Genomic DNA, 26,511 nt, shown 5'->3' with positions numbered 1-26,511 from the left:
TTTCTCTAGCCATCAAGATTTTCTCTGCTTTTGAAAAAGTTTCTCTCTTTCCCTCGTCTCATCTATCTACCTGACTGTACTAAATATACTACACTCTAACCTACTTTTGGTATTTACCAATATGTCGTGAACAGATTCCCGTATCTGCTGCGGCTCAGTATTTTTGATAGCTACCTGATGTCCACCATGCAAAGACCTGTCTTTATGTCAAACTAGAATCCACCAGGTCAAAGAAAGTATTGCCCATTTCTAACGTATTTCACTTAAGCTTCACTGGGGTCTGCTGCTGTCACATTAAAAGAATTTGGATTTCATACCCCATTCAAGAGGGTTTGGTTACCATCACGAGCTCCTTCTCAAGAGCTCATTTATTAGCGGTCAGAACATAAAACCCTGGACAGTATTTTAGCAAAACCTATGTGATTCTGTTTCCGAATCCATAAATATCATAATTTATTTTTTCAAGTTTATTTACTTATTTTGAGTGAGAGAGAGTATGAGCAGGGGAGGGGCAGAGAGAGAGGGAGAGAGAGAATCCCAAGCAGACTCTGAACCGTCAGCACAGAGACCAATGTGGGAGTCGAATTCACAAACTCTGAGACCATGACCCTGAGCCGAAATCAGGAGTCAGACGTTTAAGCGACTGAGCCACTCAGGAGTTAAATCTGAGTTTTCGTCTATTTGCCCTCCCAAGACGAAATGCCTGGGGTGCAGATACAGTTACCTGCTGTCAATATCTCCCCCCTGTCTCTCACAGGAGTTGACACCTGCCATATGTTTGATACGTGAATTATTTAATGAAGGGCAGGTAAACAAGCTAATGGGAGGCATTGGTGGAAAGTGTGAAAATTAGATAGAACTAAAGATTTTATACGATAAAATACACTAAAACCTTCTTCGCAAATATCTACCTGTAATCCAATGGCATTTGTTCATCTCCAACATCAAAATTGTCCTGGCACTTCTGAGAGAAATGTACCGAAATCTACACTTGGAATGAGTTCACTCAGCGTTAACTAAGTTAAACGAACGAAACTCCGGAAATCTCAACAATCTCCGCAGCTTATTCTCGGTGGCCCACACAAACATATGCTGCCTTTTTTCCCCAAAGACGTTGATCTGAGCATCTATAATTAGAGCTTCGGTGCTGATAACACATCAGGCTTCCTAACGCAGGATGCCCCCAAGGTGGGGCGAACAGCAGACAGGCTCGGTTGACATTTCAGATGCCTAAATTGCCTTTTTCAATACCTACGGCACGTTGAAACCCTGTAATTTTCTCCCTCTGGCAACCTGCAATTTTTCATTTGCTTTTATTTACTCGGGAACCCCAGCAAAAGGGGACTCAGCACCATGCCCGTAGCCGGTTAGCTGTCACCGGGCTTTCTCATGCGCACTCCTCTTGCGCCTGCCCTTTATCTGAGGCTCACAGCCCTGCCTCCCGGTAGAGAAACGCTACATACGTGCACTGAGTGTGAAGTTGATGCAGCATTTCCCTCTATCTTATCGCTTTAATCCTCTCCTTTCTTTTTTCCTTCTGATTCCACCATTTCTGAATCTTTATACTCTGTGACCTGGGCCTCAAATAACTAATTTCACGTTAGCCAAAGAGATCCTCACGTCCTTGGAGCCCAGGCATGCATGCATGCATGCATTCGTTCATTCATGGATAATGGATTGAGTATTTCCTATACATTACATGCCAAGGACATGAAAGTATCTAAGACAGTCACAGGTTTTGAAAATTCAGGCTAGCAGAGAGAAAAGGCATATCATCCATTAATGAGAACCCATCGTGACAAGATCGCTAGAAGCCAGGATGGTGCGCTAGGAGATCTTCGATAAAAGGGTAATTAAGTCTGATCAGGAGGGTGGACAAAGATGTCAGAATGTTCTCCCCAGGCAGGCGTGGCCTCCTTATCTTTCTCTTTCACTGTTTTCTGCTTACCCGTATTCTGGGTCTTCTCCAATTGGTGTTTGTTTTTTCTCTCTCCCTCAGAAAACTAAACTCCATATGGGCACAGAATGTGTTCTGAACCTTCGCACCCCTAATACCTATCACAGCATCGGTTATTAATTAAGTAGTTAACGCACCAACTTTCCTACTCAACAAACCTGCTGAGCATCGTCTGCATGCTGGGCACCCCCCAGGCCCGGCAGATAAAATAGGCTGAGGAGAATATGCCCAGTGCCTGCTCTCAGGGAGCACACAGTCTAATAAACAGAACGTAATCGTCGGGTCCGTAGTCTGTTTGGTGGCACCAGAAAGAAACCAGCAGCCAGCTGAAAGTCAAGTTGGTCGTGGAGTCATGACAGCAGGCTGCTACATCCTCCAGGGCAAGCCAGGGGAGCCTGTTGTGTTAGAGGACTTCTGAATAGAGACCCAAGCAAATGAAGGCATGGGCTGCGTGGACACCTGCGGAGCAATGTTCCAGGTGGAAAGGACTGGGGCAGGGAGCACCTGTGAACATGGTGGGCACAGCAAGGAGCTACGGGAACAAGAGGGGAGTAGCTGGGGCGGGGCCACAGCGGAGCAGGTCACGGGATGGCTCTATGTAGGACTTTGGGTTTTTCTTGGAGCGAGAAGGAAAGCGTCTGGGATATTCGGATGGATGAGTGACGCTGATTGGGCTTCTGCATGGGAACGGACTTCAGGGTAGGCGAGGAGGGTTGGGGAGAGGAGAGATGATGCTCCCTACCCAGGGAAGGGATGATGGTTTAAGAGAGGGTGGCCGTGGTCCGGGGGAAGGGAGACAATGGCATCTGGCTGTGTGTCAGATGTCCAGAAAGCAACCGCTGATTTGCCGAAGGCTAGGATGCACTTTCATGGGCTCGTTACCCTCAAGTGCATAACATATATAAAGAAGTGGCTGTTTCTTTCTCTCTCTCACAAAGACACACACTCAGTAATAATGCATTCTTGGCAATATTAACAATGCATTGACGTGATTTGTTCGCAGAACAGGTCTTCCAGCACTCGGATTAGAATAATGGTGTGTTCTCTGAAAACTCAAACGAACAGCTTGCAGGTGTTATTGGAAAACACACGACAAGAATGTTGTATTTGTCCTCAGAGGCCAGAGGGAAAGCTCTGTACTGTCTGCTACTATGTGACCCTGGCCAAAGTGTTTCATTCTCCTGTTTTCTCATTCCAACTAGGAAGGTAATAGAGGCATATTCTCAACCACACTGAGAATGAAAAATTAATTCATATGAAAATGCATCATAAATAATACAATATAATGTATATGTTGATCAATATCTAACATATCAGAGGCACGTCGTGGCTTAAAAGTTATTTTCGTATCTATCTGATCATCACGACGCATGCAGCGGTAGGTACACATCACAACAAATACTCTGAGCACAAGAGCCCAGATAATATGTCCATTTCACAGATGGGAAAAATGAGTCTCCGTGAGCTTCGGCATCTCCTCAAATTTAATAAAAGGAGTAAGTGTACATAAAGTTACATAGGAGAGGAAAAGACCAGAGGCATCTGGCCTGGGATCTAATCCTCTCCCAATCCTCTTTTGATGGGGGACATAGAGACAGGGGTAGGCACTCCTGAGGAAAGAGCGTAGAGCCTGGCCTGGTCTTTTTTGAACATGCTGATCACTGCACCTCCTGGTAGAGAGATAATCGTATCGGCCAAGGGGAGGATGCTTGTCTACAGAAAGCTGTTAGCAGCACGTCCCTGGCCTAGGATTATCATCACCATCAGACCCGGGACCCAGGGATTAATGAGGCAGGGCCCCACAGAAACATCACACAAGCCACGTAATGATCTGAGTGTAAAATGGAGAGATTTCAAGACCAAAACACTGCAGAGAAGGAAAAAGTAATCTAGACATCTGTCTCAACCAACGCTGGAGAGAAACAGTTTATATTTCTTCTACAGACTGTCACCTATCAACAGTCTGAGTTATTTTTCCATGCTGCTGAGTGCATAAGAGGATTGTCTGTGTCCCAGATATCCTGAGTCTTCTGTGGGTACAAGTTTCTCTTCTATGCACCGGTTCTCAACCTAGGCTGTAAATTAGAATCAGCCGGGGGAGCCCAGAATGGCTACATCCCAGAAAAATTAAGTCAGAATCTCCAGACATGGGGCTACGGTTGGGAGGCGGGTGATGGTCTTTTACAGCTCCCGGGTGATTCTAACGTGCAGTCAGGGCTGAGAACCCGTGCTGAGTCCTGAAGCTTCCGGCTGTTTGATGTATCGCCTTCTTTCACATAGTTCACAGTACCGCGAAGAAATACAGCTGATCTCTGACCTTGGTAGATGATCCTACGTGAGGTTTTTCACATTATGTCAATTTTGATATTTTCCAAAATGAAGTCTTGAAGACCAGTGAATTGAAACCTTTCACTTAATTTTGACCTGAATCAGTAACAATTTCTTGCACAGGAACCTAATATTCTTGTGTTCATACAATTATTTATTTGTTGATTGACTTATTCACTGCTTGGTCCCCAAAGGAATGTAGGTAAGCTTTATTCACATTTATGTGAACCTGGTCACCAGCAGAGTATCGAGAAAGTTCACGGCAGCAATAAAAGCAACTTGTAGAAGCAAGAGAATGATTGCCTAGGAGTCTCCAATGGATACAATACCATCTACTTCTTTTTCTACAGCATCTTCTTGAGGGCAGGAGTTCTGACTCCATGTATCAAAGATTAATTACAAACGTCAGTGCAGAAGTAAACACTGCAGGTCAATATCTGAGCCTGATCATTTGGAAACATCATGTGTTGACCAGCCTCTGGCACGTGTACATTTGGCAACTGAGTTTGGAACCCAGGACTGATTCTCCCCCCGGCATCCCCCCAGGCCTGCCCAGGCCATACGGTTCTCACCAGATGGAGCAGGGACCCTCCTGAGGAAACGGGGGTGTGCGGATCCGCGCCCTCCTTCAGGAGCCGGAGCGCTGCAGGACGGAAAGAGGAGAAGGAGGTTAGAGCACGTCTTTTATCCACCCCGTGAATACAAAACCTGTAGCGGTTCATTCAGCTCTAAACTGCAAACAGTCACAAAAGCGAAAGACACATTGATCGCCATCTGACCTCAGCTTCGTGTATGTAGGGCTGAGGGCATCTATCTGCACATTCAAACTTAATCCTCTATTTGTCCATATAATTTCCTATCACAGCTGTGCAAATTATTCAGAAAAAGGAACACTTTAAAAAAAATCGTATTTACTTCAATTCAAGTTAGTCAACATACAGAGTAGTCTTGGTTTCAGGAGCAGAACCCCGTGATTCATCACTTCCATACGACACCCAGGGCTCATGCCAACAGGTGCCCTCCTCAGGGCCCGTCACCCATCTAGCCCACCCCCCCACCCCTTCCAGCAACCCTCAGTTTGTTCTCTGTGTTTAAGAGTCTCTTATGGTTTGCCTCCTTCTCTGTTTTTATCTTATTTTTCCTTCCCTTCCCCTGAATTCATCTGTTGTGTTGCTTGAATTCCACATATGAGTGAAATCACATGATATTTATCTTTCTCTGACTGACATTTCATTCAGCACAATACATTCGAGTTCCATCCATGTTGTTGCAGATGGCAAGATTTCATTCTTTTCAACCGCCAAGTAATACTCCATGGCATATATATACCACATCTTCTTTATGTATTCACCAGGGGATGGACATCTGGGCTCTTTCCGTACTTTGGCTATTGTTGATAGTGCTGCTATGAACATTGGGGTACATGTGCCTCTTTGAATCAACACTCCTGTATCCTTTGGATAAATACCTAGTAGTGCAACTGCTGGGTCATACGGTAGTTTTTTTTTTTTAATTTTTTGAGGAACCTCCATACTGTTTTCCAGAAAGAGGAAAACACTTTTGCATTTTATTGTTTCAAAGTGTCCAGTCTGGATACCCTCTGTAGGGCCAAATAATAAAAAGAAATTACTTCACTAGGCTCATGTAGGCATTGGTTCAGTTAACTTTATTTTTTAATCTCGTTAGGACCCATTGGTTTAAAACAAAGCTTATACTTTGCATGTTAAACCTCCTTTCATGTGACAGTAGTGTACCCATCATTCCAAGAAGCACTATGGGACAAGGCCATTTCTATCTAAATTACTAATGCCGGGGGTGCCTGGGTGGCTCAGTCAGTTAAGCGTCGGGCTTCGGCTCAGGTCATGATCTTGTGGTCTGTGGGTTCGAGCCCCACGTCGGGCTCTGTGCTGACAGCTCAGAGCCTGGAGCCTGCTTTGGATTCTGTGTCTCCCTCTCTCTCTGCCTCTCCCCTGCTCGCACTCTGTCTCTCTCTCTCTCAAAAATAAAACATTAAAAAAATTAAAAAAGAATAATGCCAAATAGGTCAAAACATATACCAATTATCACACTAAATGCACAGTTGGAAGGTGACCTGTGTTTCCATTTAACAGCAAAGGTGAATTCATTAGTACAAGGAACGCCCCGGGCATAAGGAGACCTCTGCTTCTTCCACTGGCTCCAGGGCCAGCCTCGCAGAAAGGCTCATCAGCTCCCCAAAGCACTCTCGTGGTTTCCACAGTTAACAGCAATATCACAGTCTCAATAAAAAGCCGTTAGTGCATTTTCCACAAAAACTATAATTAAAGCAACAGTGACTCTTTTTTTTCTATTGTAACATAGAACTGAATGAAATGGCTCAGATTCAAACTCGTGCCTCACTGAACACACTCTTTCCATGAAGGTTCTTGGCAGTCTGGAGTGCTACCTGCATGTACCTTCTTTGCTATGGCACCCCAATTCTTTTATGTGTTCCAATCCCCAGTGTGTCCCCATCTTCCCCAAAGCTGACTGCACGTCAGAAGCGGCGCCACGGGTCCTGGCGGACACGGTTACTCCAGCAGTCCCCTCTCCAGAAAGGCCATCCCTTTGATGGCATGTGCCCTGGAGGTGAACAGGGAAGCAGAACAGCCTGTCCAAAATGAGGGTAAGGTGGTGACAGCAGAGGCCATCCACACCCAGCCCCGCGTGCCCTCCAGACAGCCCTTCCTGAAATCAGAGTGCCTTTGTCCAAATGTCTCTTCCCAGGGAACTCAGACACATTCCTGTGCTCGGTCCACAGCGGTCACATGTGGCTTCTTGGATCTGTACCTGTTCACGCCCGTCTGCACCCTGACAGCATCCTTAGTAGGAGAGCATCCACACCTGTTCATCTTCCAAATGGCTTCCTCTTGGGATGCTCTTTCTCCAGTGAAGAATTTAATTCTCCTCGTAAGACAAATTCTCCAAATGTGGGTAGTTTGTTACAACACAACTTGCCCAAGATGGCTGTCTCACAGGATCGAGAGTAACCTGACAGCACGTGGGGCATCCATCTACTTCCTTGGGCATCCTGCCCCTCGGCCATCAGGACAACATCTAGGAAGGTATTGCCTTTCCTGTCCTCTCTGTATTTCTCAGAGCGGTCCCGCATGGCACAACAGATGTCCTTTTGCCCCCCTGTTCCTGGCTCTCTCTGTGCACACGAATTGTAAACGGACACACTTTCTGTTCCCTCACATCTTCTTACCCTTAATTTTTAAGTATTTTTAAATGTTAATTTATTTACTTTTGAGAAAGAGAGAGAGAGAATGAATGAATGAATGGATGAATAGGGGAGAGGCAGAGAGAGAGGATCCCAAGCAGGCTCTGTTCTGTACCATCAGCGCAGAGCCCGATGTTCCTTGAACTCAGGAATCGTGAGATCATGACCTGAGCCGAAATCAAGGGTCAGACACTTAACCGACGGAGCCACCCCAGCGCCCCTTCTTACCCTTAATTTTGAAAAGTCCATTGCCGGGGCGCCTGGGTGGCGCAGTCGGTTAAGCGTCCGACTTCAGCCAGGTCACGATCTCGCGGTCCAGCAGTTCGAGCCCCGCGTCAGGCTCTGGGCTGATGGCTCAGAGCCTGGGGCCTGTTTCCGATTCTGTGTCTCCCTCACTCTCTGCCCCTCCCCCGTTCATGCTCTGTCTCTCTCTGTCCCAAAAATAAATAAATGTTGAAAAAAAAATTAAAAAAAAAAAAAGAAAAAAGAAAAGTCCATTGCCGACAACAGAAAGTGAATTCAACATGTGTATCAATGCTTTCCTCAGAAGATGAATAGCACTTTTCCCTGAATGTTTATTTTTTTAACAAATGTACATATTCATCTTGAATTAACTAATATCTATAGAGTGCGTTTACAGCTTCTACAGCCAAGCTCTTGAACTACAAATACAGTAGGAGGCAGATTATATCACTTATGACATGTGTAAAACGCCATTAGATTTCTTGAATCGAATCCACCTTGCAGATGTGTAGTGAGTTACACATAATAGGAGCCGGTGACACCCTGGCCTTGGGGTTCCACAGGCTTGGCTCTGGGGCTTGGCCCCAATGGGAGAGCGACTGAATCCTCTGTGCCTCCGTGTTCTGTCAGATCAAAATAACGGACAGTCACTGGACTCAGGTCATGGGGGCCCTGAGAGAACGGAAAGAGGACGACAGTACGGCATATTCATTGTGCCCCCGGCACTGGGTACCGATCTCCAAAGGATTCCTATTAGTATAATTATTCTAAGTCACAAAACCCCATAATAACAGACTTTAGAATCCATAACTTAAGGTTTGTTCTCAATTTTCTCAAAACCTTCTGATTTTTAAACGTCGAATGTAAGCGTAGGACATAAAGAACCCCAACCTTGCAGCATTCACCCAGAGGATGCGTGTGTTATGTGCCAACCATGAAAGGGGTGAAAAGGATAAGGCAGGAGACCCTACAGGATTCAGACACCAGTTTGTGGGCAACAAAGTAGATGACAGGGTTTCAAGCAAAGGATTTGAAAAGATTCATGAGCTAAGCATAATATGGGCTGAATGTGTGTGTGCTTCCCGAATTCCTGTGTTGAAGCCGCAGCCCCCAAGGTGACCAGATCAGGAAGGGGGCTGCCGGGGGCTGATTAGATGGGAATGAGGGAGGTAATGAGGACCAAGACCTCCTGGTGGGATTAGTGCCCTTATTCGGGTACGAAGAGACCACAGCTCACCCTCTCTGTCCTGTGGGGACACAGTGAGAAGGAGGCCATCCATAAATGAGGAAGCAGCCCTCAGCAGCGGCCACATCTGCTGGCACCTTGATCTTGGACTTTCTGGCCTCCAGAACCGCGAGGAATAAGTGTCTGTTGTTTAAGGCCCTGGTCTACAGCATGTCTGTTACAGCGGCTGCTGGAGGGAAACACAAAGGCCTGAAGGGGTCTCTTGCTCCCACCCTCTGTGTAAGTACTGAATGCAGGGTGCCTAAGTGGCTCAGTCGGTTAAGCATCCTACTTCGGCTCAGGTCATGATCTCATGGTTCATGAGTTCAAGCCCCACATCGGGCTCTGTGCTGTCAGCGCAGGGCCAGCTTCAGATCCTGTGACCCACCCCCCTCCCGCCCCACTCACACTCACACTTTCTCTCTGGCTCCCTCTCTCTCTCAAAAATAACCGTTTTAAAAAATAGATGAATTCTGAAAGCGGATTCACGATCAGGCAGTGGGGTGGCAGTCACAGCAGTGAGCGTGCACAGCTTTGTTATGGAAGATAAAGAACACACTAGGCAGGCGGGGACACAGCGGGAGTCTGAGCTACATGGCATGGGGGGGGTGTCTATGGAGCACTGACACCACAACCAGGGAGAGCAGTCTGTAGGGTGCAGAACATGGATGAGTAATCAAGAGGCAGGGGGAGCCGCACCGGCGTACTGGGATGGATGGGGATGGAGATCTGGGTGGATGCAGGGATGGAGGGAGGGAGGGAGGGAGGCAGGGAGGAATGGGTGGGTGGATGCAGGGATGGATGGATGAAGGGAGGGAAGGATGGATAGAGTGATGGAGGGAGGGATGGATGGAGGGAAGGAGGGATGGAAAGCTGGACAGACAGATATGCCTTTATGTGTTTACTACACATTTTACTGATACAAAGGCTGTGTAACCCACAACTTAGAAATAATTTTTTTTTTCAACGTTTATTTATTTTTGGGACAGAGAGAGACAGAGCATGAACGGGAGAGGGGCAGAGAGAGAGGGAGACACAGAATCGGAAACAGGCTCCAGGCTCTGAGCCATCAGCCCAGAGCCCGACGCGGGGCTCGAACTCCCGGACCGCGAGATCGTGACCTGGCTGAAGTCGGACGCTTAACCGACTGCGCCACCCAGGCGCCCCGAAATAATTAAATATACAACGCTGAATGTTATAAATGCCATATAGCCAATTGGTCTCACAGAATAATTTTCATGCTTTTTGTTGAACTGTTATATCCACAGCCAGTCTGTGGCTATAATTAGTGCATATGACCTTGACATTTGGGTAGATATTCTCACTGACACTGGTGAGTAGAGCTGGGGGTGGGGGGTGGGGTGTAAAGCTATGGCTGGCAGGCCAAATCCAGCTGTAGATTTTGTAAGACTTTGAATTAAAAATGATTTTTACATTTTCAAGGCATACATAAGAAAAGAAATAAAAAATAAAAAAAACAACCAAAAAATCCAAGAAGACTGGGCAACATAGACTTTATGTGGCCTGTAAAGTCTGACATATTTTCTATCTGGCCCTTTCCAGAAAGTTCGCTGACTCCCCTGAAGTATGTCAGATGTCACTCACTTATCAAGGACCTGAGAAACATCTGTGGAAGTAAGACCAGGGTTTTTAGACAATGTATCATATTTTGTCACATTTTCGGTGCTGACATAACACATTTATTTTTAATTTTTTAATTTTTATTTTTGAGAGACACAGAAATAGAGCATGAGCAGTAGATGGGCAGAGAGAGAGGGAGACACAGAATCCAAAGCAGGCTCCAGGCTCTGAGCTGTCAGCACAGAGACCAACGCGGGGCTCAAACTCATGAATCATGAGATCATGACCTGAGCCGAAGTCAGACGCTTAACTGACTGAGCCACCTGGGTGCCCCTGACATAATGTATTTGTAAGTGTAGCCCTGAATGAACACATCCTCCAAAACTTCTTAATTCTAGACGATCAGTAAGACAGTAAATGACGCCGACTTTCGTGGTGTAATTCTCTCATCTCAGGCCCCCAACAAGAAGTCACCGAACCCAGGGTTGGAAAACGATGTGACACATGAGACAGCACATGATTGGGGGGCACTTCCAGCACTCACCGCAAGACACAAACGTGACTTCGAGGGCCTAAGTGAACTAGTTAGGAAGTGATGAGTGTTGCGTGTTACCCTTGGTTTTATTGCCATCTACCTAACTGTAAGTTTGTATGCTTTCACTTTTCTATAGGCTTTGTTTCCCTGCTGTACAACCAACTGGCAAATTCCTGAAAATTTAACAGTGGGCTCTCAGGGGCTAGGAAGGTAAACTCAGCCCACCACGGGGTGGGGGAAGCCCGAGGTCGAGAAGGAGGGGGGCCAAGAAGGTCCAGGATGAGGCAGGCACAACACCCACGAGCTCCAGAACTTTGTGCCACAGTGACAGACAAGGAAGTCCCACCCCTCTCGTTTGGGCCACACATCAGCCTACGGAGAAAAGAGGTGGGGACCATTTGAGCATGGTTTTTCTCCCTGCATAGAATTTGAGCTATTGTCCCAAAGGGCTGATTTACAGCCCTGAATTCAAACCACGGACTGCACGCTAAGCGGGTTGCCCGTGGAGACCAAGGTGGGGACTCAGCTATTGACAAAATAAACATGTTTTCATATAAACACACACACACACAAACGGTAGAGTGAGCTAAATTCTAGGTCTCTGCGAAGGGTTAAAACCAGACATTGTAAAGAACTTAGATGCTAAGATATAATGAAGAAAATGCCACTTGCAGCCTGATTATTTCATCACAAAGAATTTCCAAAGAGGAGAGGGTCCATGTTTCCAATGCCAACATAGCGGAGCACTTTTCTAAGTACTTGGGGTCTGACAGGCCAAGAGCAGCAGCAGGATAGAGAAATTCCAAAACCAAGACACGAGTCAAAATCCATTTTCAGGCCCTCCAATCACTCCTTTTGGGTAAACCTTCCAAACGTAGGCTAAAGTACTTTCTCCCAAAAGGTACACGTTCACGGCAGCCTCGTAATAACGAGACTCCAATCGCCAGTCGAGTGAAATGGCAGTGTCTTTCTGTGACAATAAAATCCGCAGGAAAACAGCCTGAGGAAAAACAGCCATCTGGGGACCAAACAGAATAATGAAGCTGAGGCTTCCTTTTATAGTGTCGCCGCTTGGAACTGATTCAGCATTTATTGTATATTTGTGGCTTCGCCATCAAGCTGCCACAGAGCTCCGCCGAGATGTCTGTGTGCGGGGCATGATTTGATATTTAAAAAGACACATTCGGTCTTTAAATCTTCAGCCATAGGGGTAAAAAATGGATGAAAAGACATCATAAAATTTTGCTAAGGAGCTTTACTTGAATATGCATAGGCTGTCCCCACTCCACGTCCCCACCATCACCAACAATCCCCAAACCCAAGAGTTCAGCTGGTAATTAGCACTTGTTCCGAGTCTCCAGCTATTACTGTGACTTATCTGGGTGGATGCCACACAGCACATTTACGATGGTTACTGGACAGCAACTGGGGACAGTAACTGCTTTGGGGATCCTGTGAACTGATATGGATACCTCACTACAGCAGCAATCAATGCTCATGTGATTTTCATGATGAGAGCAGGTCTACACTCACAAAGATTTTATGTGTAAAATCAATGCCTGGGTGGCTCAGTGGGTTGAGCGTCTGACTTCAGCTCAGGTCATGATCTCACAGTTTGTGGGTTCAAGGCCCACGTCAGGCTCTGTGGTGACAGCTAGGAGCCTGGAGCCTGCTTCTGATTCTGTGTCTCCCTATCTCTCTGCCCCTCCCCTGCTCGTGCTCTGTCTTTCAAAAATAAATATCATTTAATTTTTTTTTTAAATCAACAGAGGGAAGGATAAATGAAACACACCATAATCTGAGGTTCTAGTTGGAAGTCCGGTGAAGGCATTTTCTAGAGAGAGGAAAAGACAACTCTTAGGTGATAAAATGTCAGCAAATGGCAGGCTTGGTTGGGGGGTGGGGAGGTGTACAGGAGTTTTTGATTTATTTGCTCAACTCTTCTGCGAGTTTAATTTAATTTCTAAATAAAAAGTTACAAAGAATGACCACAAAAAATCAAGGCAGGGTCCTTTTGCCCCTGAAAGGATGGTAGAAACATCAATTGAAGACTTCCAAAAAGGTTGGGGAGCCTGGATGGCTCCATCGGTTGAGCGTCAGACATCGGCTCAGGTCATCATCTCGCGGTCTGTGAGTTCAAGCCCCACATCGGGCTCTGTGCTGATGGCTCGGAGCCTGGAACCTGCTTTGGATTCTGTGTCTCCCTCTCTGTCTCTGCCCCTCCCCCGCTCATGTTCTGTCTGTCCCTGTCTCAAAAATAAATAAACATTAAAAAAAATTAAAAAATAAATTTTAAAGACTTCCAAAAAGGTAGATGTGAGAATTTTCATAACAATCGATAGTCTTCTAAGAAATGCTTTAAAAGGCTTATCTTATCAATATGTCAACAAGGAAGGGAAGCAGAAAGCAGGAACATAGAGATTAGGTTATTAACACCACAGGCATGTGTACTTGCACAGCAGGAAGGATTCCCCGCCCTAAGTAGAACTCAAATTTTAGGATGTCTAACAATGACTTTTTTTTTTTTATATAGATTTTTCTAGTTCAGTGATTCTCAACCTACTTTTCATTATCACTTCTTCTCTGTCAACGTCTACCATGAAATTGTAGTACCACAGGCATTCTGTCCATCTGTTCAGGTGCTGTGACCTCTGGAGGGCAATAGCCCATTGATAAAGTTAACACTTTTCTCCCCCCAGAAAGACTTAAGGCTATTTCTCCCCAACCCTTCAGAATCACGCCCTAGTCCTACGTCCAGATACTGATTCAGGCATCCAGGGATGGGATCCAAAACTCTGCATTTCAAACACACACTCCAGGAGATTCTGGTGCAGATGGCCACCTAAATTCACTTTGAGACAAAGTGCTAGGATTTTATAATCTTGGAAAATTACCTCCAAACACCTTACTTGGAACAAGAGAATTCATGGCAATGTTAAGAACTCACGGCAGATCCTTTCCCATTAATCGGTCATTGAGAACGTGGCCCCTGGCACTGCTTGAACCACGGGAACACACTATTTATTCTCAATAAATGAATACTTAGCCAAACCTGTCTGAGCTGAATCTTGGTTTAGGGGGCGATCTGAGAGGTCAAGGTCCGAGTCAATGGGGAGGCCTCAGGTGGTGCTGGAGTCCAAGTCTGGGGCAATGATGCTCAACCCTCATTATGCTTAGAACGACTCCCAGAACTTAAAAATAAATTAATCCCCCGGTTCTGTCACCAGATTCTTAAAATCAGGAAGTGCCCAATTATGTATATGTTTTTAAGGTCAAAGTACCTTGATGATTATGATACTGGGAAGGGTGGGAAGCAGTGGAAATCAGCATCCAAAGGGCTGGCTGGCCTATTTGCACCCCAGCCCACAGTGATCTGAAGAGGGTCTAGCAGGTTCTGAAGCTCGCCTTGAGGACTTGCTTGGGTTCTATATTCAGGAGAGGTGCTCAGTCACACATTAAGTGGTTGCTTCTGATTTGGATCAGGTCTACCTATGATAGAAGATAGGATCCAGTAGGCAGAGAGGGAAAGATTAGGACCTGAGGTCCCTGGGTGGGGAAAAACACCTATTTGGGAACAATGCTGGGGGTGTGTGATCACAGCAAACCCCCTCAGGCTTAAGGTTCCTCTTAACAATGGAACAGACCCCACCTACTCTCCCTCAGGGTTCCCTCGGGAATTTGATGAAAGACCTAAGTATGGCCAGAGACCACCCCTTCTACAATGGAAAGGAGCCCATCAGGAATGGACAACCCAGCACCTAGAGCGATCCAGCCAGTAAGGGTAGAGCCTGAAAAGGACCAAGGGGGAAGGGATGGCGGAGGGGGAGGGGTGACCAGAACCTTATAAAGCAAGGACCCTCCCCTACAGTCCTGGCGTTCACTTTCCAATGTCCCCTCTCAGGAAAGAGAGCTTTGCTACTACTCTTCCCTTCTGATCTTACACTTTTAATAAACTTCTGCCCGATGCTCATTCTGTGTCCCCCTCTTCCTTCTTCGAAGGGGCGAGACAACGAACCCCGCGTAGTGTGGTGAAAAATCCTGCAACAACCCGCATCAACAGGACATTCAAGAATGCCACCAGCCACTCTCCTGGAAGAGGAGACCCAGGTGGTCAGGGATGAGTTTGGGCTCTAGGCTTAGCAAGAGAACTACAGACAAATCAATCACGTGCACTGAGGACCACCTTAGTCATACTGACCTACTGGGCTTCTGGTAGTTAAGGCTAATTTCGTATTACTTTGCAATGAGTTTTTGTTGTTGTTGTTTTTTCCTTTTTGTTTTTGTTTTACTTTGCAATTAGTTTAAGAGTTCTGCTTTCCTACTAAACTTGGTCAAAACTGGATCTGATTAAAATCTGGAAGTTGTGAGACTGAGATCCAAGATCACCATGGCCAGGCTGATTCAAAGCCCCACCTAACCCTCTTGTGCAGCTGTGACTAATGCAACAAATGTCCAGTGCGTGTCTTTTATGCGCTAAGCACTGTTTCAGGAGTTGGAGGTATAGCAGAGAAAAGAATAGAATAAATCCTGCTTTCATACAGTTTATAATGTTGTGGGCAATAACACATGAAGATAGAAGGCAAACAAGCAATTATTGTATATTAGAAGGATTTGTAGTTCTCGAACACTGGCTGGATATGGTGACTCTTTTTGGAAAATGATTTGCCATTTCTCTCTTCAAATGTTGCTTGTAACCCCTTTCCTCCCTTCCCCACCTTCAAGGCCATCACTGGCAAGGAGCTGAAAAAGTATTAAAAAAAAAAAAGGCTTCTATCAAACTCACCTGCTCTGTAGAATTTCAACATATATTACTGTGCTTATATGCTTGGCAGGAATGAGGAGTGGCCTCTGTACCTAAACCAATCCTAAATCATTACCTCTCTGAATATTCCAGAACAGGCCCAAAGTGACGGTTTTACAACCACACACAGTTAACTGCACCCTATTTGTTCAGACTGCGATGGAGGTATAGTAAATCCAGAATGTACACAATATAAATACATGCTTTCCTTTTTATTTTTTCTCTATAATCCTCTGTCAATTTACAACACATAACTTCAAAATGGGCTTTATAGTTCAAATTTTAGAAGTAGCCTTAGCTTAAAAAAAAAGGATTCATTTTCCAAAAATGGTAAAACAAATGACGTACATAATTGACATTGCTACTAATCTAGAATTCTCTTTACATCTTATGGTAAAAAATGGTAAAAAAAAAAAAAAAGGTAAAAACATGAGGTACACAATTGACGTTGCTACTAATCTAGAATTCTCTTTACTTCTTAGGGCAGTAAAAAAAAAACAACAGAAAATAATATAAAAAACATCCTTCAAAGTTACTAAAATGTGATTTACTTGAAATGAAAAGTAAAACAAATATTTACCCTCTTTTAAAAGTAAGGTAAAGGGGAATGGGGGGGGGGCGAGCAAAATAGGGGAAGGGCAGTAAGACTACTGTCCCCTGAGGAGCCCTGGAGTAACACACAGAATCGTTGCATCATTACATTGTATACCTGAAGCTAATATCACATTGTATGTTACTTTTACTTGAATAAAAACAAATCATGACAAGCCAGTTTCAAAAAACTAAATCTTAAAAAAAAGAAAAAAAAATAAGGCAAAGGGCAGAGAAATATCTGAGTATTTATGCCACTGACCACGACCTAAAGATAAACTCAGACAGAAGAGAGCGGTAGAAAGCATCCTAGGCTAATCCTTGATTTATTGGTAGTTGGGTAGATGTAGTCTTTTATTCTTTCTTATTTCCCCTCCAGTCTTCCTCACCAGGTAACTGACAGACAACACTGAGTGCAGGGTATTTTGTGAATTCCAAGGGTCTCACAGATATTCGTGAGTTTTAAACTCATTTTAAAAGTGAAATTTCGGGGCGCCTGGGTGGCTCAGTCGGTTAAGCGTACGACTTCGGCTCAGGTCATGATCTCACGGTCCGTAATTTCGAGCCCTGCATTGGGCTCTGTGCTGACAGCTCAGAGCGTGGAGCCTGCTTCGGATTCTGTGTCTCCCTCTCTCTCTGCCCCTCCCCCGTTCATGCTCTGTCTCTCTCTGTCTCAAAAATAACCTTAAAAATAAACCTTAAAAAAAATTTTAAAAAAGTGAAATTTCATATGAGCAAAGTTTGCTCTGCCAGCCTCAACAAATTGGAGCAACAGACTCCCTGAAGAAAACTGGAAAGGCTCAACAATTTTTTTTTCAATGCTTTAATTCTTCAATGAGCTAAAAATAGAGTGAAGTATTACACAGAAAGACACCAGGTACCTTAAAGCGATCACAAATGAAAACACTTGAGAATTGGTCCAAGAATAGGCAATGTATGAAAGAATAAAATGTCTACCACCGGAATGTTTCCAGGTTTGGTCGATTATGAATACAGCTGTTCCCAACATTCTTGCACAAGTCTTTTTGTAAAATAATGTGTTCATTTTTACAGGGCACATACCCGGAAGTGGGAGTGCTAGAATACAAAGTATGCACAGATTTGAATGTACTAGGAATTGTCAGAGCTTTCACAAGTGGGTTATACCATTTTACACTCCCACCAGCAATACACCATGTTCAAATTGTTCCACGTTCTCATCAATGCTGGATACTGGGTATTTAATGGAGCCATACTTATGGGGAGGACGACCTCTCTCCATGTGGTTTTCATTCGCAGCACCCTCATGAGTTTTAAGGTTGAGAATCCTTACACAAGTATTAGTCATTGGGAGATCCTTTTCTGTGGTTCCCCAGTCTCCTATCCAATATTTTATAGTGGATTTTAGTATGTTTTCTTACTGGTTTACAGCAGTTCTGTACCTATTGCATATCATTGCTGTTCCTTTATTTGGCTAATGTAGAAAATCACAGTACTTTTCAAATGATAAAGCAACCTTGCATTCCGGGGTACAGAAAATGGTCTACTTTGTTTGCTCGGTGGGGATTCCATGAAATTCACTTTTGATAAATCACAGGTGCACCTTTATTGCCAAATTTTACTGTGCGTTCTGTTTCACACTAAAAGATTAGAAAATGAAAAAAAGGTGCGACAGTACTGTTAAAATAATGAGTGCTAATGTTTCAAAATCCTGGATACTAAATAATAACCATTCTTTGGTAAGTCTACCTACAGCAGCTAACATCAGTGAGAACAAAAATGCTCTCCAGAAACAAAAAATCTTGTGTGCCACGAGATGGCACGTTTCTCCTTCATTTCCCAGGACATTCTTCATATCAAGGAAGCCATGATATATCCCTATGAAAACCCCAATGCCCCTTTTTTTGAAAACATGGAAAGCTGATCCTAAAATTCACATGGAATTACAGGGGGCCCTGAATAGCCAAAACAATCTTGAAAAAGAATGAGAGAAAAGAAAAAGAAAGTTGGATGCCTCACGTTTTCTGATTTCAACCCGTAATAAAACACTACAGTAATCAAAACAGTGCGGTACTGGCATAGGATAGATGTACAGACCAATGAAATAGAATTGAGAATCCAGAACCCATAAACCCATACGCAGATGTTTAACAGATTGTCAATGACTATTCCACATCATTCAATGGGGGAAGGAATCATCTCTTCAACAAATGTGCTTGCGGGGACAACTGGATGGCCACCTACAAAAGCATGAAGTTGAACCATTATTCACAACATATAAAAAAATTAAGCCAGCAGACCCATAAATACGGAGAACAAATGTTAAAAGATTTAAGTGGACGCTCTCCAGAGACGATATACACACATGACCACGAAGCACATAAAAATGCTGAACATCATTAATCATTAGGGAAACACAAATCAAATGAAAACCACAATGGTACCACTTCACACTCACTAGTATGACTACAGTAAATTTTAAAAATAAGAATAACAAGTGTCGGCAAGCATGTGGAGAAACTGGAACCCACCCACACTGCAAGTGGCAATGTAACTTTGATGGTTCTTCAAGATGTTAAATACGGATTACCATGCTAACCTTCCTACTCCCAGGTATAAACCCAAAAGAGCTGAAAACAGGTACTTGAACAACTACTTGTTCATGAACGTTTAGCAGGGCTAGTCACAACAGCCAAAAGGTGGAAACAACTCAAATGTCCCTCGAATGACTGATGGATAAACCAGGTGATTATATCTACAGCATGGAATAGTATTCGTCCATGAACAGGAATGAAGTGCTACACGTACAACACAAATTAACCTTGACGATATTATGCTAAGTGAAAACAACCAGACAACAGGCCACATACTGTGTGATTTCACTTACTTGGATTATCAGCAATAGGAAACCCACGGAGATGGGGAGCAGATTAGCAGTTATTAGGGTTGGGGGAGGGGTAAATGTAGGGTGACTGCTTAATGGGTATGGTTCCCATTTGGCCGGGGCGGGGTGGGGGGTGGTGAAAATGTCCAGGAACGAGATGGTCCTGATGGATGCACAACATTGTGAAGGTGCTCACCGCCACTAAACTATACACTTTAAAGCAGTCAGTCGGTCAAGTGTCCAACTTCAGCTCAGGTCATAATCTAACAGTCCGTGAGTTGGAGCCCCGCATCAAGCTCTGTGCTGACAGCTCAGAGCCTTCTTTCAGATTCTGTGTCTCCCTCTCCCTCTGCCCCTCCACTGCTCATGCTCTGTCTCTCAAAAATGAATAAACATTATTTTTTTAAATAGTTAAAATGTGACGTTTTATTTAAGATGTATTTTACCACAATTAAAAAGTCCTCATCCCCCTGTTGTAATGTCTTGAACTTGATAACCTTCTTAAGCCACGTACATTTTATTACAATTAAGTTTTATAAAGCTATATTTACAGAGAATCTAACGTCACGTAACTTTATTTATATAACTCCCATTTGTGTTGTTCAATAATTCTGAGGTAGAAAGGGAACAACTTTGGGACCTAATTAAGTCTTCTTATCTGCATAATATTCATTTAGAAATTTTTTCTCCAATGTGCTAAACGTCTGCACACTTTAGTCCCCGTAACAATCTCAGCAGAATAGTTTTGAATTCATAGGTATCATTTCTGGTCACACAGAGCTAGTCTGGTCAGCACCATGGACACCAGTTTTTACAATTTTTCAACTCAGCCTCAAATTAACCACAGGCTCTTAGCTGTTTCTTGACCCACCTACCCTGCTATTTCCCGGGTTCCTATTTCAACCACTTACTTCCTTTTGGAGTCTCATTAATCATTTCATTTTTCTTTTCTATACTCAGACATATGCCCCATTAAGCATTTATAACTGTTGTCCCCAGAGAAGCTCATGTAGAAAAATATGTACCGTGTGACGCATTAAGGCAGAGAGATTAATGCCGCCCCCTAGGAAATTATCAATTCCAATTTCAGTACTTGCCAGAGGCTTCAGCATTCAACAAAACTGAGGGAGCCCGCCCCTTCCCGGGATGCTGATGACTGCAGAAGGCGCCAGACCAATCTATCTAGCGGTGTTAGGTCTTCCCATGGAAGGACTGCCTGACAAACACAAAATCAACAGTATTTAATGTCCCTGCACGTGGAATAATTTACTTTGGATTCACCAATTTGCAGTGTGTGTCTTAAACATTTTTGGAAGTCCAATATTATGCACACCGATGAAGTTACACTGGTGAGTGGTAAGCACCTCGGCTCGTCCCCGAGGTACCAAGCACACTTTTGTTCCTTGAAACACCAAGGCAATATAAGGCATGCATGGTGGAAACCATTCTTGAAAGAGCAGCCTTTTCCTGGTGTCCACGTCTGACTTAGCCAGACCCCATATTGAGCGTTTACGTGTGATTCGTGATGTTCTTTGTTTAAGGATTCGTTATCAAATGTGAAGAGAAGGCCAAAAACGTCAGCGGCAAGGGTAAAAATGAGTTAAGCTGCAGGGAGATTTCAAACTGTTGTCCCTGGAAGTGGTGCCTCTGACGGAGAGACACTAGAGACAAATGGGCTTTTGTCCTGAGGTGCCACGTGGTCAGCCTCCAAACCAAGGTCTGGTGCCCTGCTCTCCTGAAGCTCACGTCTGCGGCAGTGGGGTTAGTCTGGGCTGTTTTCCAGCCTGTTGACAGTCATCGAATACACAACCAACTAGTGTCGTGGATCATAAAAGTCATCTCTCTTCAACCCAAAACTCCCTAAAACAACAACAACAGAACACTGGTTTAGCCAGAAACTGGAATGATGAAGTAAATGACAGAGATCACCGAATAAGTACATCTTCCATCAGTCTGGACTCGACACGAAGTAAACACAAACAGCAAAACCCAAATGATCTCTCCTCCTCCTCTTCTTCCCCCTCCTCCTCCCCCTCCTCCTCCTCCTCCCCTCCCCCTCCTCCTCCTCCTCTCCCTCTCTCTCTCTCTGCCTCCCCTTAACTTTTCTGCACGACCCAACCAGACCACCCTTATTCTCTGGTTTTCCTTCCGTTATTCAAGCTACAGCAACCTAACAGGCAACACATGGACAGACCACATACAAAAAGCGGATCCTTTCTGAAAGGAAGAAATTTGAAATAGGCGTCACACACTTCCCTGAGCCTCACACTTATTTAGGGGACACAACGACCCAGCTGTTGCCTGAAAACATGTTGGACACAGAATCAGGCCAACGTTTCTCAAGTCCACATAGGTCAACATTAGAGCCTGACTCTGATTCGGACACGTAAAAAAAAAAAAAATTGAAAAGTCTATATAAATAATAATCTGTTAATACCTCGGCATGTGAAAACTAATAAAAACCTACAATAAGAATCATGATTTTACAAATGAGGGAATGGGGACTGAGGACACACAAAAATGTTTAGTTACATTAGAGGATAGCGGTGACTCAGGGTTTTGATCCCTAGCAACGTGAAGAGTTAATTCCAGAACTGAAGCTCCCCTCGTCTCCCTACTTCCATGCCTTTCTGAGAACGTGTCCTTGGGGGCTATATTATGTGTTATATAGTGTTTCCTTAAAAAAAAATTCCAAGAAAAGTTTTACGAATTTTCAGAAATGTTTTATATTACAAACATTAATTTGTTATTAACACAAAAGTGCCATGAGTTGACATTTGGTCACACAGATGTTGTGTTCCCCAACAGAGTCCTGGAGGCAAACAGCTATGTAACTCTGAGATCTATGGCCACCTTTAAGACAGGAACTTAAATTAAGTAAATACATGGCACTTGATCTATTTTAGGAAGACTTTGCCCTTCTGGAAATCAGTTGAACACCTAACTATATTCAATTGTTATTTTTTTGAGTTTATTTATTTTGAGAGAGAGAGAGAGAGCGCAGAGGAGGGGCAGAGAGAGAGAGAGAGAGCACAGAGGAGGGGCAGAAAGAGAGAGAGAGAGAGAGAGAGAGAGAGAGAGAGAGAGAATCCCAAGCTGGCTCTACACTGCCAGCACAGAGCCCAACACGGGGCTCAAACTCACAAACCATGAGATCATGACCTGAGCCAAAATCAAGAGTCGACTGAGCCTCCCAGGTGCCCCTGAAATGTATTTTCTAAGCTTATGAATCCAGTGGCCGCTTGATTGTTCCCAAGACATGAAATGAAATTCCCTGTGGCCCGCATGGTCTTCCTGCCCCAGAGCAGTGGCACCACTGGTGAGATGCCTCGTGCAACACAAAACCCCACAATCCCATCCCATTTTCCTTAGATTGTAAGTTCTCTATCATAGTTCTAACAACACCATTTTATAATATTATTTGCACAATGTTCAGACTTAAGGCCTGGCCCCACCTACTGCTCATCGATGCATCAAATTTTGGTCTGGCGCATTCAGACTCTGGCTTCTGAAGTTTCAAGAAGTTTACTTTTTGTACTAGGCTACAATCTTGTATTTTCTAATCATCAAAACAAAATTCAGATCATTATCACACACCCGAGGTTCTGAAAAAAGGATTTATCATGAACATTTCTCTAGGGTTTCTACATGTGTAATTAGAAAAAAAAAAAAAAAAAAAAACACTGAAGCCCCAAACTAAGAAAAAGATAGATTTTTATTTTCATTGGATCAAAAGATTAGCCCCTTTGAAGCCTCTGGAATATACTGGAAGTTATAGTCCAGAGTAGAGCTGACAGCGAAGATAGGCGGCTAGCCAGAAGATTAAGGGATTAACGATAGAGTTGAAAGGCACAGATAAGTCACATGCCTCCAGAACGAAATGGCTGAGACATCGTCAGGGAAGCAGTGATGTACAGAGATAGTGGGAATGCAAAATGGTGCAGCAGTGGAGAAAGCACAGAACCACCAGATTATACCACGGAGACGCTAAAGAAATGGACGGCCCATCAGCAAGTCCAAGCACAGGTGGCCACAAGCAGGAAGGAAAGAACACTCTGAAAATAAAGCCTCCTAGGTGCAAAAGTCCAAACGCGCATGGTTATTTTACAGCATGATTACGTGCGCACACACGTGTGTGTGCGTGTGCACGCGAAATCCAGTATTTTGTGCAAATGTGATCAGCTTAATTTCACTGATGACAATCACTCTCAACTATCAGAGCAGTCAGTTCAAGCAGCTTAATTAAGAAATTGGTGGGGCGCCTGGGTGGCGCAGTCGGTTAAGCGTCCGACTTCAGCCAGGTCACGATCTCACGGTCCGTGAGTTCAAGCCCCACGTCGGGCTCTGGGCTGATGGCTCGGAGCCTGGAGCCTGTTTCTGATTCTGTGTCTCCCTCTCTCTCTGCCCCTCCCCCGTTCATGCTCTGTCTCTCTCTGTCCCAAAAATAAATAAACGTTGAAAAAAAAAAAAAAAAAAAAAAGAAATTGGTGTAACTATGGAGACAGAACAAAGTTTATAGAACATATCTAGGAAAAAAATTAGTAGACAAAAAATGATTATACAGATCTACTATTTGGTTCAATATCTTTTGTGGTAAGGTGATACCTGGCACAAATGTGTAATATTCTAGTCTTGTCTAACTTGCCTACCCTTTAAAATATTCTTTTTTAATTTTGCTTTTTCCTCCCAAAGGAGTTCTTGTTTAATCTAACTTGATCAGGGGCGCCTGGGTGGCGCAGTCGGTTAAGCGTCCGACTTCAGCCAGGTCACGATCTCGCGGTCCGTGAGTTCGAGCCCCGCGTCGGGCTCTGGGCTGACGGCTCGGAGCCTGGAGCCTGTTTCCGATTCTGTGTCTCCCTCTCTCTCTCTGCCCCTCCCCCGTTCATGCTCTGTCTCTCTCTGTCCCAAAAATAAATAAACGTTGAAAAAAAAAAATTAAAAAAAAAAAAAAAAAAAAAAAAAAAAAAATCTAACTTGATCATACAATCTAGTTGTTACTTTCAATAGACCTTTTTACTCTGGTTTTGTAATAAAGATCTAAAAAAGTAAGAAGGTGATTTAAAATCAACACTGAAAGAACTAGTATTTGAGAAATAAGAATATAACTCAAAGTGTGAATTTAAAAAAAGTATATTCCGAGGCACCTGGGTCGCTCAGTTGGTTCAGCATCTGACTTGGGCTCAGGTCGTGATCTCACGGTTCGTGAGTTCAAGCCCCACACTGGAATCTGTGCTGACAGCTCGGAGCCTAGAGCCTGCTTTGGATTCTGTGTCTTCCTCTCTCTCTCTGACCTTCCCATGCTCATACTCTGTCTCTCTCTGTCTCTTAAAGGTAAATAAATGTTAAAAAAAAATTTTAAAGCATATTTGTAAATCCTTTGTCACGAGTTGATTTTTTTTAAGTTTATTTATTTATTTTGAGAGACAGAAAGTGTAATCAGGGTAGGGACACAGAGACAGGGTAGAGAGAGAATTCCAGGGAGGTTTCATGCCATAAGCGCAGAGCCCAGTGTGGGGCTTGAACTCATGAACTGTGAGGTCACGACCCAAACCGCAACCGAGAGTCAGACATTTAACCGATTGAGCCGCCCACACGTCCCGAGTTGTCTTATTTTATATGTTTCAAATTACATACACTACTAAAACAAGGAAAAAAATATGCAGTGAGGAGAATGATTTTGCACTCTGGGAGTGGCATATATCAGCAGGAAAACTTTCCTTCAAGGTTGACACTGTAAACATTTTATAAAAAGAGTTTTAAGTGTTCTGAATGGTATTTAATTCACTTAATTCTGCAAAGGCCTTTACAACTGTTTCAGGGTTAACCCCATGTATTTCAAAAGGTATTTTTAAAACTTTATGTTAAACAGAAAGTTTAGCTAAACGAAATAAATTTTGAATTAATCTCTTTAGAGATGTGGAATTCAAATGACTAACAGAGGGCAGTGTGCATAAATGTGTGTGCATGCGTGTCACAGAAATGGAGAGAGACAAAGAGAGACCTCCGAACATGAGTATTTATTACCAAGTGCTAATCATGAAAAAGACAGAGCAGATGGTCAGTGGGCATGCTCTAGGGTGATCCCCAGAATCTTTGCTTTCTGGTGTTCACGGTCTTTTATGACTCCCTGGGAAAATAAAACAAGGGTTTTAATCATTTGCAAAAAGCAGAAACAAGAGAAAAGAAGGAAAAGGTGAGGGAAAGACAGACACAGAGGACAGCTGAGAAACTGACACACCCCATGTCCCAAGCCTTCCCCGGAGCCGGAGGCATTCACAGAAGGTCCTCTGAGAGGGTATTTTCCTCTCGCGTTGTATCATCCTACAGAGGGGCCCCAAGTTTCACCTTTATAGTAAAAGGATTTGAGTGTATCTTGTAGAAGACACTGGACTTTCTATCTGAAAAGTGAGGGTTTTAAACAAGACACAGAGAAAGCTGTGGAGGGTGAGCCGAGAGCCAGTTCATATGCAGACCGCGTAACTGACAAAGGCACGTACATAATTCATTATATTCTGTGAAAATACAGGTGCCATTCTCAGCCCCCACTGCAAGGTGTTAGATGTAGAGTCTCATTTTGAAGACTGTTTATGGATTCTACTGTTTTCTCTGTTCCTCAGTTCATTGGTTCTTTTCCGCCAGAAATGAAGTAACTAGAAATACATTGGCTGACATGGTTTTGAAATCCAGTTTGGTATTGGATGAGCTTTTCTGCTTTGGCTTCTTTGCTGCTATTAGGTTTTTATCTTTTGCATTTCAAAGGCTCTCTCAGGGCACTTGGGTGGCTCAGTCGGTTGAGCATCTGACTTCGGCTCAGGTCATGATCTCATGGCTGCTCAGGTCATGATCTCTTGGCTCCTGTGTTCGAGACCTGGGACGGGCTCTGTGCTGACAGCCCAGAGCCTGGAGCCTGCTTGGGATCCTCTGTCTTCCTCTCTCTCTTTGCCCCTCCCCCACTACTGCTCTGTCTGTCTCTCTCTCTCTCTCTCTCAAAAATAAATACTAAAAAATTATTTTAAATATTAAAAAAAATTTAAAAACTCTCTGTGCTTGTTCATGCATTCACTTTTTAAGGAAATAGCAGTTAATAAAAACAGAATAGGCAAGAAAATAGGTTATTTGTCTCGGTTTAAGTTAGATAAGCTTTGA

The 26,511-nt window shown here is 44.0% G+C and overlaps 1 protein-coding gene across 3 annotated transcripts in view; it reads right to left on the bottom strand.

Annotated features, from left to right (window-relative positions):
* Positions 1–26,511, bottom strand: part of MYO16 (myosin XVI) — a 615,221-nt gene that overhangs the window by 413,460 nt on the left and 175,250 nt on the right. For all 3 annotated transcript variants that reach the window (XM_023253136.2, XM_045055816.1, XM_045055813.1), the window contains exon 3: positions 4,858–4,928. In XM_023253136.2, the coding sequence (XP_023108904.2) occupies positions 4,858–4,928 (71 nt within the window). The remainder of the gene's footprint in view (positions 1–4,857; positions 4,929–26,511) is intronic.

The sequence above is a fragment of the Felis catus genome, chromosome A1 (genome assembly GCF_018350175.1).
Source record: "Felis catus isolate Fca126 chromosome A1, F.catus_Fca126_mat1.0, whole genome shotgun sequence".
NCBI lineage: Eukaryota > Metazoa > Chordata > Mammalia > Carnivora > Felidae > Felis > Felis catus.
The sequence above is the reverse complement of the archived record's forward strand: the minus strand, read 5'-3'. Positions and strand labels throughout refer to the sequence as shown.